Source organism: Triticum dicoccoides, chromosome 7B, assembly GCF_002162155.2.
Source record: "Triticum dicoccoides isolate Atlit2015 ecotype Zavitan chromosome 7B, WEW_v2.0, whole genome shotgun sequence".
NCBI lineage: Eukaryota > Viridiplantae > Streptophyta > Magnoliopsida > Poales > Poaceae > Triticum > Triticum dicoccoides.
This window is the reverse complement of record NC_041393.1, coordinates 485,539,653-485,554,497: the sequence shown is the minus strand read 5'-3', so window position 1 is coordinate 485,554,497 and position 14,845 is coordinate 485,539,653. Positions and strand designations below refer to the sequence as shown.

At 45.8% G+C, this 14,845-nt stretch overlaps 1 protein-coding gene across 3 annotated transcripts in view; it reads left to right on the top strand.

Moving 5' to 3' along the window:
* Nucleotides 1-13,973: 13,973 nt before the first annotated feature.
* The window catches only part of LOC119336763 (3-hydroxyisobutyryl-CoA hydrolase-like protein 3, mitochondrial), a 7,606-nt gene continuing 6,734 nt past the window's right edge, over nt 13,974-14,845 (top strand). Inside the window, exon 1 of one of the 3 annotated variants that reach the window (XM_037608842.1) lies at nt 13,974-14,272. In XM_037608842.1, coding sequence (XP_037464739.1) covers nt 14,047-14,272 — 226 coding nt within the window. In that variant the 5' untranslated portion in view covers nt 13,974-14,046. The remainder of the gene's footprint in view (nt 14,273-14,845) is intronic. The other 2 variants (XM_037608840.1, XM_037608839.1) reach the window with 2 other exon arrangements.

Genomic DNA, 14,845 nt, shown 5'->3' with positions numbered 1-14,845 from the left:
AACTATATCTTTTTAACCATAGCTCCAAATGAGGTGATTCCAAAGCCCACTTCATTGTTTCGTCGAGCTCGTTCTGATGGAATCACTTTCACTATGTGTTAACATTCTGAAAATGACCATTATGCCCTTGCCCTTATTCAGCCCCTTTGAGAGAGAAAGATTTCCGGCGATTCAATCCGCGAGTCTCTCGCACTTTATCCTGGTGATTTCTTCCACCCCAGGCAAGCCACACCCTCCATTTGCATGATTGCAATGCAGTAACATGGTTTAAATTATTTGAACTTGTTTAAAATATTGTTTTAGCTACTTGTGATCTATGCATGGCATTTTCTCAGAGTATTATTTTGATCTTGTTGATGCCATGCTATTCTTTGGATTACTAGGAGTTATGTTTGTAGTTGATGAGTAGCATGTTGCCATTGGAGTATTAGTGGTTGATATTATGATTGTTTTCATGATGATATCTGTTATTATATTTTGGAGAATTACTTTGGATGTCATGCTACCTTTGGATTATTAGTGGTTAGTATGATTATTTTCATGATGCTAGTCGATGTTCTGTTGCTTGGAGTATTAATTTCGGAGATGATGCTTACGTGTGGATCTTAGCTGGATAGCTTTGTTATGGTTATTGGAGTAGTAGGATTATTGTTTTCGGACTCATCATGATAGTAGTGTTAAGCTATCCTCGGAGTATTTCAGTATGATGATATTATGCTCAGATTATTTTTTCGGATATTGCTATGACTCGGATTATAGTTTGATAGTTGATATCGGAGTATCAGTTATCACAGTTATATTTTTGGGGATAAATCCCATCATTAAGTTGGTCAGGTGCCACCAAACCGGGCTTTCACCAGTGCAACCACATTTGCCTTTATGGGAAGGCCCTAATGCAATGCTATTGTCGTGTCTCTTGCCGGTGCCTCCAACGAGGGAAGGTTATGGGCGCGCGCTACCCTGATCAGGTAGGCGGACATAAGCCTTGTGTGCCCGTTGTTGTTGTTGTACCCGGGTTGTCCCCGTTTGGGACAGTTTATTGTTTTGGCCACGACGGTGGCCGTTGGTGTCTTTGGTAGACACGGGGACACCCAGGACTAGCCCGGTGGGGAGTGAGTCGGAGTGGCCGGGAGAGTGTCATGGCAGTAGATCGGTTTTGTCGGAACGCCGTTGGTCCACCGAATGGGAGTGTGAGGCCATGGGTTCCGTGGTGTGGGTAAAGTGCGCTACCTCTGCAGAGTGTGTTTGTTTAAACTATCGATAGCCGCGTCCTTGGTCATGGCCATGGGTTCATACTAGGTCACACCGTTTGATTAACACTCACATGATGGAATGACTTATAAGTGATTTATATGTTGATATTTTGAGTAGTACAGGTTGGCCGGATGTTGATGATGATGTTGGGGACCAAGTGTTGGTGATGGTAGTGATCGCCGGAAAGATCACCGTTTGAAACCAAGTGTTGGTCATGGTAGTGATCGCCGGAAAGATCACCGTTTGAGACCAAGTGTTGGTCATGGTTGTGATCACCGGAAATATCACCGGTTGGTTTTGATCACGAGGTGATCGAGATGGTATATTGCTTGGCCGGTTAGCCAAGAGAGATATGGTTATGGACATCTGAGATGGTGATTTATGAGTATTGTAGTAGTTTCACATCATGCTTAGTAGTTGCTGTTGTATCATGGTAGCTGTTAATTTAATTAACCTGCTTAATGCTATGTTGTTGTCTTACCTTGATGTTTTTGGTTGTTGTGAGCTTGCAGGTACATCCAATATACTAACCTGGCGTGTCATGCCAGATTGCAGGTGATGTCGTGATTGCTTGATTGCTTGTCGTGGTTTCCGTTCATGCGAGCTAGATCATGTCCCAGCCAGAGTCCCTGCGGAGTGGAGTTTCACTACCTTCGTTGTTGCTCCACTGCTAGAAGATTTCCGCCGCTTCGAGCTATTCTGCTGCTAGCATAGAGCAAGTGTAGTATCGCAGGCGTAGTGTCGTCATGATGATGTAATTCTTTGTAACATCAGACCCGTGTATTATTATTCTTGTAATAAGAGCTGATTTGTTCTATGTCAAGCGTGTCGTATTCCATAGACTTCTCCTCGATCTCTAGGCTGGAATACGGGGCGTTCTGGTTTCTCTGAGCCGGGGTGCCACATGGCTTGGTATCAGAGGAGGTCTGGCTGTAGGATGCCCTAGTCAGCGCGAGCGGTAGAAATCGGTAGTATAGAGTCTGGCTTGTTTGTTGCATTTGGTTGCTGCATTTGTTTGTTGCGTAGCATGCATATAGCCTTATTATTTGATTCTAACGGTTTATCTGGTGAGTGTAGTTGGCATCGGTTCAGATCCACTACAGCTCAGCCTCTGCATTTCTCTAGTTCCTTTTTCTTTCGGTGTTTGGTGTCATTTCTGTCCCAGCAGAGTGATGCCAAGTGATCCCTACACTGTTTGCAAAAATGGTGCTCAAGTATCGCGCCGATGTATTTCTTTCAGTCTTGTCTATCGTTTTGGTGATGGACATGCTTCTATCCCGGATCGTTCTTTTATTTTGTTGTGTTGGCAACCCTTAATGATCTTAGTTATCAAGAAAGGGGCAATGTCAGCAGCCTCAATTTTTCCCCGCTATCCTATTTCTTGGACGAGTACGGATCTTTTTCTGTCCGCTTGATAATAATGTGGTTACGACCTTTGTGTCCCACTACATGATTACCGAGTGTGTCCTCGCCTCCGAGCTAGTTCAGGTTGCCACCTGGCTAAGCTAGCACTTAGTGTAGCGCTGTTTACACCAATTCTTCCACACCTTTATTCGTCCTCGTGCACATCGTCACAGCATGCTAGATTGTAGAACCGGAGATCCCGCGAGATTTGTGTGCTTAAGTAGGCATGCATATTGTGTGACTAGTAGTAATATGTGACATTGGTTGTGTGTGAACTGATCGTTGTTGTGTGCTTTTGTTTAGTTGAGTTTTCTTTTGCTTCTTTCTTTTTGGGCCCCGGTGTTACATTATTTTTTCCCTATAACGAGTTGCTCATCCCCGACACCGGACTTGAAGAAGCAATAAGGATTTCAAATATTTGGAAGAAGATCAGCTAAACATTATGGTCTACCTAGTAAACTGCATTATGGCATTAACATCTGCTCAGAATACCAATGGTGTATTGGATTGACTATCAGCATCGAGTCTACATCAGTGCAAATCCTCACAACAGTTATGATCCAGCCAGCAGAAAGACAAGTCAGTTGCAAGGCCAATGATATATTTTCAGACAGAGGTATGGATCATATACAAGTTTTGGCTCATCAATGCATGATGCTTGAAATATGTTACCATCCAAAATAAAGTCAGAATGTGATATGCTCAAGGAAGACAGTCAAACCATTTTTCTCATGCAAATAATCTGCCTCGGAATATTATGGGCGTGTGTATGGATTTCAGTCTGCATATCAGTATGAAGTTTTGGATATAAGAAACCCAGTATTCTTCCAAACGCTATCGGGAGAAATTTATGATACAAGGCTCCTCAATTTTCCTCAGCATGATATGTGAACAATTTCCGGCCCACGATACCCGGTCTTTCTCAGCAAGACACCTTAGTAAAGGCTTCTGACAGACGGAAATGAAATTTTCTCAACAAGCAAACCCGAGGAGAAGCTTCTCAAGTACAGAACTCAGGCTTCTCCAGCACAGTACTCAGGACAAGCTTCGTATGTAAGCTATAAAGCCTTCTTCTGCATGATACCCAAACAAAAGATTTGAGCAAAAGTTAACAAGTCTTCCTCAGCAAGCTACTCGGATGGCTTCTCTCGTAAGCCATTCAGTCTGCGCCAGTATCATACTATTACACCGTCCTTAGAGATTATATGATGAGTTGCCAATATATGGCAGCACCGCTCAAGAATCAGATCAGCAATATTTTTGGTCAGAAGAACAATTTTGTCAAAACATATGCCTACCTCAAGGGTCAAGTGTTTGGTGGCATATTCTTCTTATATATGGAGAGCATGCATCCCCAGTCATATCAGTCACCCATATGAGATGCGACAGTGATCCAGCAGATATACCTAAGAAAAGTAAGAATTCCACAACCTCCCCAGTCAGGTAAAGGAAAATAAGCAGAGATACATCTGATGTGATGCAAGGAGCGATAAGATCTGGAGATGATATCACAGAATCAACAGTCTTGATGATGGTCATCAAGGTCATTATTCCCGCAACTGACAAGGTGATATATGAACTCTTGTCACCCTCTTGTATGATTGGCCTCAACAACAAGCTCTGTACGGTTACAAGCCCTGAGTATATGTCATATACGTGCGGAACCCAAGCACAAGGAATAATGTCAAAAATATTGCACTAATCACGTCCATGGTCATACGAAGAATCAAGGACAGGTGTGGCCAAGTTATTTTAGTAAGGTCTCCTAACAAAGAAAACCATGACCGTAAAAAGGATGAGACTGACAACAAGGGTATGATGATTTTTGCATGACCATTAGGGTCCGGATACCCAAGTCAGTTGGAGGCCATAATTCCATATGGATCCACAACGACATACTCTCAGCGGCCTACTCTATTTACAAGGATTTTTCATATCCCGCTGACCCGCTTTACACGGTTAGCATGGAATATCCAAGTCTGTTCTGTCAGAACCAAGATTTCTTTGCAAGCTCCACAGTTTGACTTCAGCGGCAGCATGAAAGCATCTCACAGCCTATTACCACATATGGGTATATCGACCACATGAGAAAAATCAAAAGCCGAACAATCAGCTCAGACCCGGTATACTCACCGACAGAATCAAGTACATGGTCAGTCTGTCAGGAAAAGCATTTGTCCCAGCCCTCTGTCAGGCCAGTCTCAAGATAAGTATTTGAGGTATGACACAGCTATAAATCCCTATTTCATTATATTGCTCACGACAGAAGGCAGTCAAATCTTTGGTACATATCTCATGCTCGAGCCAAAGAAATAAATCAAGATAAATCAGTGCCACCTGTGAGCAGTCCGATCCCGCCAGAAGATGGCCATGATAATTCTCAGCATTTATTGAAACCAGAAGGCCTGCATTTATTTGAAGCAACCCCATGACAGAGGAAAAAGGTTTCATGACCAAAAGAAAATTTATGCTCAGATCCAGTGGACATCACCGTAGATATGAGAAAATTTGCGTCAGCAAAATGATTTGGTATATGAGCAAAGACCCGTCAGAATTTGTGGAAAGGTGAATCAAACCACCCCAGAACAAGGTAAGTTGATCATCTGAAATTCTTGTGGGAACAATAAATAAAGGAAAAGGATACCCGAGTTGGAAACGGTGTCCTCAAGTCATACTTGTTCCCTGAGCAACCAAATCTCGAGGACGAGATTTCTTTAAGGGGGGAGGTTTGTAACAGCCTAGTTTTTGGCCATTTTCTTTTTCTTTTGATTTATTTGGTTTTTGCTCTGTTTTTCTTTTTGGAGTGGTTCTGTGGCCTTGCCACCTGGGAAATCATCCTCATTCCCCTCCCAAGTGGCTCATCATTCTCAAAACCTTGCCAAGATCATGTCACTTCACTCCTTGACCAAACCCTAAAATTCTTTTCTAGGGAAAATTCCTTTTTCATTAAAGGAATAACCCTATCTGCCCTAGGTTGTGAATCAACCTATATTTTTGTCCATCCAAAAATTCCCAATTAGTTCTCATAATTCCTTTGGGTCATATATAGCTCAAATATGCCCAAACATTGCCTTGGCTAGTTCAAAAATAATTCCCCAATATTCCTTTTTCTATTCTGCCCTAAATGGCACATTGTGAAGGAAGTGTCATTTATATTTTTCCTAGTGGATCCCAACCTTTTTGGGCATGCTTATATGTCCAAATAATTGCCTCATGCACAAGTTCAAATTTATTTGCCTAGCCAATCTTCCTCAGTGAATTTTCAAAGTTTTTGTCAGAAAGAAGGCTTTGTGAAGGAAGTACTAGCTAGGAGTATCCAAATGATTTGAATTTTTTCACAATCCTTAATGTGCTCATATTAACCCCCTCTACCCATTTTCAGTCCCATCCAGTCATCTATGAGAGCACATGAGCAAATCTTTGGTTCTGGCAATGTTTTCAGGTTGTGAAGCAAGTGTATTTTATATTGCTTCAAAAATCCAGATAAATTACCAGATCATTCTTATACCCATAAAATATCACTCCACCAAATTTGGCAACATTTAAATGAGCCATTTGATCACCAAAATTATTTCAAGTTTCTGAACAGAAATGATGTTTGTGAAGCAAGTGCCATTTTGGCTTGTCCATTTGGCATGAGCTTTTTACAACATCTTCATATGTCCAAATAATCAAGCTTTGCCCAATCTTATCCCAAGTTACTACTCTATGTGAGAGCATCATCATGATCTTCATTTCTGGACCAAAAATGCAGTTGTGAAGCAACTATATTCATTCTTGGTCCATTTCACCTCAAACTCCCTAGGACTGTAGTCCTTCCTAGCCTAAACACCCGAGAGAACTTATTTGGCTTCAAGAAAATTCCTATTGATCACCAGTGCACCGCTAAGTTTACTGCAGTAAACTTCAGAGCTCCATTCCAACCCAACCACAGTGCCTTAGATCAAGCCAATGCCTCATAAATGCTCCACCCTGGAAGGACTAACTCCCAGACATAGTTTGCCATCCTCTACAGCCCTCCCTGTGCCATGTCGTGTGGTGACCGCGCAGCTGGCATGCCTGTGCGTTGTGGCGTGACCAGAGCATTGTTTGTGCTTCGGCACCACTCCCCCTCACCGCCTTAGATCTTGTGAGCATGTCCAGTGGCTGCATCCCATCGTCGCCGTTCCAATGGACCCCTCTCCCCCTCCGGCAGCTTCCTCACCGACGCAAACTGCCGCATGCCCACGGACGTACAATGGCGTTTGGCTCAGTTCATCGCCATCGTCTTTATCCCCGTGCTCCCTGGCCTCCTCTGCCCGTTGGGCTCCTCTCTGCGTCTCCCCGTCGCCTTCCCCCGAGCTTGAGCGTGGGAGCACGCGTCCGCGGTGCCGAACACGCGTCTGCGGCGGTGCCAGCTCGGCCTCCTCGCCCCGCGCCTATAAATAGCCATCCCCGGCCTCGTCCGAGCTCACCACCCACCTTGTCGCACTCCTAGCTACCTCCCCGACCACCCAAACAAGCTCGAGAAGCTTCTCTGCCCCGCCATCGCCGCCATGGCCGCCGCACAGCCTCGGCTAACTTTGGCTGACCCGAGCCCTTCCCCTCCTCCTAGCCGCCACCAGAGCAGCTCCCGTAGCCCACCCAAGCCCCTCCGCTCTTCTCCTACTTCCCCGATGGCTGTTGGCCGCGAGCCCCGCTGGCGTCCGACGCCTCTATCCGCCGTGGCCGACGCCCTGCCCCTTCCTGTGGTCTCCGGCGTCCGTGGCATGGCCCATCTGACGCGGCCCCATCTCCCGAACACGCCGGTGGTCCACCGCAGCGGATGGTGGCCCATATCACCGACAGTCATCGTCGGGGCGCTCGGCCTCGGGCCTCCCCTGCGCGGCGTCGAGCTGGAGAAGAAGGAGGAGAGGGAGGGGAGAGAGAGGTGTGCGGGCCCCACCTGTCAGCCTCACAGGAGTCAGCCCCGCGTTGGCCTGTCCATGCTGACATGGATAAGTGGAAGCGTAGTTCCCAGAATACGCTTTCCATTTTTCTGTTTTGGCCCAGTCTGTAAATATTTTCTTTACAGATAGGTCCCTGACAGAAAAACAACTATATCTTTTTAACCGTAGCTCCAAATCAGGTGATTCCAAAGCCCACTTCTTCGTTTCGTCGAGCTCGTTCTGATGGAATCACTTTCACTATGTGTTAACATTCTGAAAATGACCATTATGCCCTTGCCCTTATTCAGCCCCTCTGAGAGAGAAAGATTTCCAGTGATTCGTTCCGCGAGTCTCTCGCACTTTATCCCAGTGTACTTGTTACTAGACTTGACTTGAGGTATGTAAGTAGATAGGAGTAAACGCTTGGCAATGTAAGAAGAACTCTTCTTACGGAGATCATCATTAATTGCTTTTAAGAACTCATGCTCTTGCTCAAGATTGAGCTTTTCAAAGCGTAACTTCTCATGAGCCCTTAAAAGTTCTCGATGATATTCGAAGATAGTTTCATGAGCCAACTTAAGAGTGTTTAGTTCTTTAGTTAGAAGCTCAATCTTCTCCTTATCATTGTCATTTGTTTTATCTTGTTTAGCATGATTAATTGACGTTTCATCATAGTATTCATCACTAGAGTTGTCAACAAGTAAATCATCATCCACAAGCAAGCCATCTTCATCACTATTGAAATCAACATACTCAGGATGTGTTACCTTTGGACCTTTGTCCATGAAGCATCTTCCAATTCCTTCATTTGGTGAATCAAATATGTTGTAGGAGTTGGTTGACACAAGTGCTAGACCGGCAACACCTTCATCTTGAGTATATTCGAAGTCAGAGTGATACCTTCTCTCGGAGTGTTTGTCGGAGTCGGAGCCGGAAACCCATTCACCAACATGAGCTTGATGTCTTCGTTTTGTGTAGCTCCTTGATGACTTGTCCTTCCTTTCCGAATCTTTGCTTCTCCGTGAGGTTCTTCGTTCATAACGATCATCTCTACTCCTCCTCTCTCTTGGTGGTGATTCTTCTCTTTTGCTTCTTCTTTTTGGAGAATCTTCTCTTCTTTTGTAGGGTGCTGTACACTCATTGGAATAGTGTCCAGGCCTCCCACAATTGTAGCAATTGCGCTCTTGACTAGAAGATCTTTTGTCATGGTAAGACCTTGACTTGGAGCTTCTTTCTTTGCTTCTACTCTTGTAGAATTTGTTGAAGTTCTTCACCATTAAGCTCAATTCTTCATTGAAGGTTTGTTTCTCACTTGATGATGTGGGGGTTTCACTTGAGGCTTTGTAAGCACCACTTGACTTGTTGTGAAGTTCCTCCTTATCCTTGAGTGACATCTCATGAGCAACAATCCTTCCAATGACTTCCGTTGGCTTGAGATCTTTGTAGTTTGGCATCATTTGGATCAATGTGCACATGGTATCATACTTTCCATCCAATGCTCTTAGGATCTTCTTGATGATGAATCTGTCGGTCATCTCTTCACTCCCTAAGCCGACAATCTCATTTGTAATCAGAGCAAGCCTAGAGTACATTTCAGCGACACCTTCACCATCCTGCATTTTGAACTTGTCAAGCTGACTTTGGAGCACATCCAACTTGGATTCCTTGACGGATTCGGTACCTTCGTGCATATCAATCAAAGTGTCCCAAATTTCTTTTGCATTCTCAAGACGGCTGATTTTGTTGAATTCTTCGAGGCACAATCCGTTGAAGATGATATCACAAGCTTGAGCGTTGTATTGCAGCATCTTCAATTCTTCCGCATTAGCTTCACGGTTCGGCTCTCTCCCATCAAAGAATTCACCTTGCAAGCCAATACAAATAATAGCCCAAACGGCGGGGTTATGTCCAAGAATATGCATTTTCATCTTATGCTTCCAACTAGCAAATTTAGTACCATCAAAGTGAAGACCTCTACGGTGATAATTTCCCTCGCTAGACGCCATACTCTCGTAGGTTGTGAAACCAAGGCTATGACCACCAAAAGCTATGGAAATCAAAGCAAATGGAGACCAAAGCTCTGATACCACTTGTAGGACCTTGAAGTATGTCTAGAGGGGGGGTGATTAGACTACTTGACCAATTAAAAAGTTAACCTTTTCCCAATTTTAGAGTTTGGTAGATTTTAGTTATCTTAGGGCAAGTCAAGCAATCATCACACTATTCAAGCAAGCATGCAAAAAGTATATAGGCAGCGGAAATTAAAGCATGCAACTTGCAAGAAAGTAAAGGGAAGGGTTTGGAGGATTCAAATGCAATTGGAGACACGGATGTTTTTGGCGTGGTTCCGATAGGTGGTGCTATCGTACATCCACGTTGATGGAGACTTCAACCCACGAAGGGTAACGGTTGCGCGAGTCCACGGAGGGCTCCACACAAGAAGGGTCCACGAAGAAGCAACCTTGTCTATCCCACCATGGTCGTCGCCCACGAAGGACTTGCCTCACTAGCGGTAGATCTTCATGAAGTAGGCGATCTCCTTGCCCTTACAAACTCCTTGGTTCAACTCCATAATCTTGTCGGAGGCTCCCAAGTGACACCTAGCCAATCTAGGAGACACCACTCTCCAAGAAGTAACAAATGGTGCGTTGATGATGAACTCCTTGCTTTTGTGCTTCAAATGATAGTCTCCCCAACATTCAACTCTTTCTCATAGGATTTGGATCTGGTGGAAAGAAGATTTGAGTGGAAAGCAACTTGGGAAAGGCTAGAGATCAAGATTCATATGGTAGGAATGGAATATCTTGGCCTCAACACATGAGTAGGTAGTTCTTTCTCAGAAATGGTAAGTTGGAAGTGTAGGTTTAGTCTGATGGCTCTCTCCACGAATGAAGAGGAGGTGAAGGGGTATATATAGCCTCCACACAAAATCTAACCGTTACACACAATTTACCAAACTCGGTGGGACCGATTCAACAGACTTGGTCGGACCGATTTAGTAAACCTAGTGACCGTTAGTGATTTTCGGTGGGACTGACATGCAACTCGGTGAGACCGATTCGGTTAGGGTTAGGGCATAACGTAATCTCGGTAAGACCGATTACACAAACTTGGTGAGACCGATTTTGGTAATAAGCTTTCCAGAGAGTTGGTCAGGTAAACTCGGTGGGACCGATTTGCTCTTTTTGGTGAGACCGAAATGTTACAAAAGGGAAATAGAGAGTTTACATTGCAATCTCGGTGGGACCGTTTGCTCACTTCGGTTTGACCGAAACGTTACGAAGGGAAACAGAGAGATTACAATCCCATCTCGGTGAGACCGAGATCCCTATCGGTAGAACCGATTTTCCTAGGGTTTGTGGCAGTGGCTATGACATTTGAAATCGGTGGCGTCGGATAGGAAGAATCGGTGTGACCGATTTTGGCTTTGGGTTTAGGTCATTTGTGGAAGTGAGAAAGTAATTGAGGGTTTTTGGAGCATATCACTAAGCACATGAAGCAAGAGGCTCATTAAGCAACACCTCATCCCTCCTTGATAGTATTGGCTTTTCCTATAGACTCAATGTGATCTTGGATCACTAAAATATAAAATGAAGAGTCTTGAGCTATTGAGTTTGAGCCAATCCTTTGTCCTTAGTATTTTGAGGGATCCACTTTCATCATCCATGCCATGCCATTCATTGAGCTTTCCTGAAATAATAGTCTTGGAATAGCATTAGCTCAATGAGCTATATGTTGTTATGAACTACCAAAACCACCTAGGGATAGTTGCACTTTCACGTGTGGATCTTAGCTGGATAGCTTTGTTCTGGTTATTGGAGTAGTAGGATTATTGTTTTAGGACTCATCATGATAGTAGTGTTATGCTATCCTCGGAGTATTTTGGTATGATGATATTATGCTCAGATTATTTTTTGGATATTGCTATGACTTGGATTATAGTTTGATAGTTGATATCGGAGTATCAGTTACCACAGTTATATTTTTGGGGATAAATTCCATCATTAAGTTGGTCAGGTGCCACCGAACTGGGCTTTCACCAATGCAACCACATTTGCCTTTGTGGGAAGGCCCTAATGGGATGCTATTGTCATGTCTCTCGCCGGTGCCTCCAAAGAGGGAAGGTTATGGGCGCGCGCTACCCTAATCAGGTAGGCGGACATAAGCCTTGTGTGCCCGCTGTTGTTGTTGTACCCGGGTTGTCCCCGTTTGGGACGGTTTATTGTTTTGGCCATGACAGTGGCCGGTGGGGTCTTTGGTAGGCACGGGGCCACCCAGGACTAGCCCGGTGGGGAGTGAGTCGGAGTGGCCGGGAGAGTATCATGGTAGTAGATCGGTTTTGTCGGAACGCCGTTGGTCCACCCGAATGGGAGTGCGAGGCCATGGGTTCCGTGGTGTGGTTAAAGTGCGCTACCTCTGCAGAGTGTGTTTGTTTAAACTATCGATAGCCGCGTCCTCGGTCATGGCCATGGGTTCGTACTAGGTCACACCGTTTGATCAACACTCACATGATGGAATGACTTATAAGTGATTTATATGTTGATATTTTGAGTAGTACAGGTTGGCCGGATGTTGATGATGATGTTAGGGACCAAGTGTTGGTCATGGTAGTGATCGCCGGAAAGATCACCGTTTGAGACCAAGTGTTGGTCATGGTAGTGATCGCCGAAAAGATCACCGTTTGAGACCAAGTGTTGGTCATGGTTGTGATCGCCAGAAAGATCACCGGTTGGTTTTGATCATGAGGTGATCGAGATGGTATATTGCTTGGCAGTTATCCAAGAGAGATATGGTTATGGAGATCTGAGATGGTGATTTATCATTATTGTAGTAGTTTCACATCATGCTTAGTAGTTGCTGTTGTATCATGGTAGCTGTTAATTTAATTAACCTGCTTAATGCTATGTTGTTGTCTTACCTTGATGTTTTTGGTTGTTGTGAGCTTGCAAGTACATTCAATGTGCTGACCTGGCGTGTCATGCAAGATTGCAGGTGATGCTGTGATTGCTTGATTGCTTGTCGTGGTTTCCGTTCGTGCGAGCTAGATCGTGTCCCTGCCAGAGTCCCTGCGGAGTGGAGTTTCACTACCTTCATCGTTGTTCCGCTGCTAGAAGATTTTTGCTGTTTCGAGTTGTTCCGCTGCTAGCATAGAGCAAGTGTAGTATCGCAGGCGTAGTGTCGCCGTGCTGATGTGATTCTTTGTAACATCAGACCCGTGTATTATTATTCTTGTAATAAGAGCTGATTTGTTCTATGTCAAGCAGTGCCGTATTCCAGAGACTTCTCCTTGATCTCTGGGCTGGAATACGGGGCGTTCCGGTTTTTCTAAACCGGGGTGCCACACGCCGCCTGCGGGCCAGGAGGACTATGCCGCACTGTAGCCTCACCTCTGATGACGGTAGCTTGGTCGGGGGGCGTACGGCTACAGTACCACCGCCTGGCGGGCGATTGTTGTAGCCACACCCCGTCACTTCTGGTTAATGGCGCACAGACTCCAACGGGAGGGACGGCCGTATGCTAGGAGTCGGCCTCCCCTTGTGGCCGCTTGCCCTGGCCTTGCCGCCTTTCGGTGATACGCGGACAGGTGGGCTCTCCGTCTGCGGGCCACACCGACCGCCCGTCGTGGGAGCATGGCCCTGTCTGGCGTAGGCGACGTCATGGGCCGCGTGATTACAGTGTCGCATCAGGCGAGGGTTTCCCGCTTGGTACGTCTGCACTGTGGCCACGTTCCATCCTGGATTTGGGGGTGGCAGGTTGCACTGTTGCCACGCCTTGTCTTGTCGTAGCAGGTGGGTGCGAACTTTGAGGGGGCGAGGGGCCGCCTGGTAGGAGTCGGCCCATGCCCTCGCCGCCTTCTAGGAGGCGGCCTGTTGGCACCAGCCGACCCCGTGGGCCGACCTTGCGACCAGTCAGGTTGAAGGGCTTGACTAGCCCCGATGTCTTAAAAATTGTTGAGGTGTGGATGAGGCTACCTAGGGTCTATCCCCCGTCACTAGAAGATTCAAATATTATACAAGATATTTTCAAGAAATAACGTCGTCCAATGAGAAGTGTTAGGAATAAATTAGCTTAGATCCTAAGCTACCTAGGCAGTTATTAGATTAGCTTACATCTTAGTACTCTCTCCGTCCGGAAATACTTGTCGGGGAGATGGATGTATCTAGATGTATTTTTGTTCTAGATGCATTCATTTTCATCAATTTCTACGACAAGTATTTCTGGACGGTGGGAGTATAAACTAATTATAAGTAGTTATTTTTGTTCAAACGCTACGTCCCTTCGGGAGGGCGTGATCCTTGTAAACCGACCTTTGTATGCATCTGTTGGGGACGTATAAATACCCAACTCAATCATCAAACAATCACTTATTCTCTCGATCCTTTCTTTCTCTCAATCTCTGTTTCTAAACAACGGCATTTTGAGCAAACCACTTAGTCAGTGTCCACCTGTCGCCCAGCACTTCACCTTCGGTCACGTCGCTATGCGAGCTCTGCTCTCTCGCATCCCGGTCTCTACCGCTGCCTTCTCCTCCTCCTCCTCCCAAACCCTAGCCCCGAGCCCTAGCCTCGTCCCCCTCCGCCTCGGCCGCCGCTTCGTCGCCATGGCCGCCGCCGCCGCGGAGGAGTTCGTGAAGGGTCGCGTCTTCCCCAACGGCGTCGCCGTCATCACCCTCGACCGCCCCAAGGCCCTCAACGCCATGAACCTCGGTGCGGGTCGCCCTCCTCCTCTTTTGCCTGACCGGTTGCGCCGGCGTGCCTTGCGGCGTGATTTGGGCGGGAATACCTTGATTTACTCGCGCTATCCTCCCTGGTTTGCTAGGTTGCGGATGATTAGGTGAAATTCGCGTTGCGCTGCGTTTATTTAAGTTTTTTAAGCTCTAGTGTTTAGGTAGTGTACTGTGCGGGATTTCAGTTCGGCTTGTACAGTACTCCCTTATTTTGGAACGGAGGGAGTACATCCGAAGTAGTGAGTGAGTAGACATCAACTGAAATAAATTGGCTGCTAAATACTCCACCTACACTGGCAACACCAGATGCTGCCATTAATTTCACATGACAGTATGGCAGCACCAGCATGTGTATCTTTTGGGCAATCATGTGAGTCCATTGATCTGGCTGGCCACTAGAAGCTGGCATGCTCACATCGAAGGCCCACACAAAGATGTCACACATGTGCCTCATTTCTTGCTGCACAGCGATCGTGTGGCAGTTGATGGCGGGAGTACATGCCTGGTTCAAGCGGGAGGTGTCTTCTATTTGCCAAGTGATGGAACCAGGAAA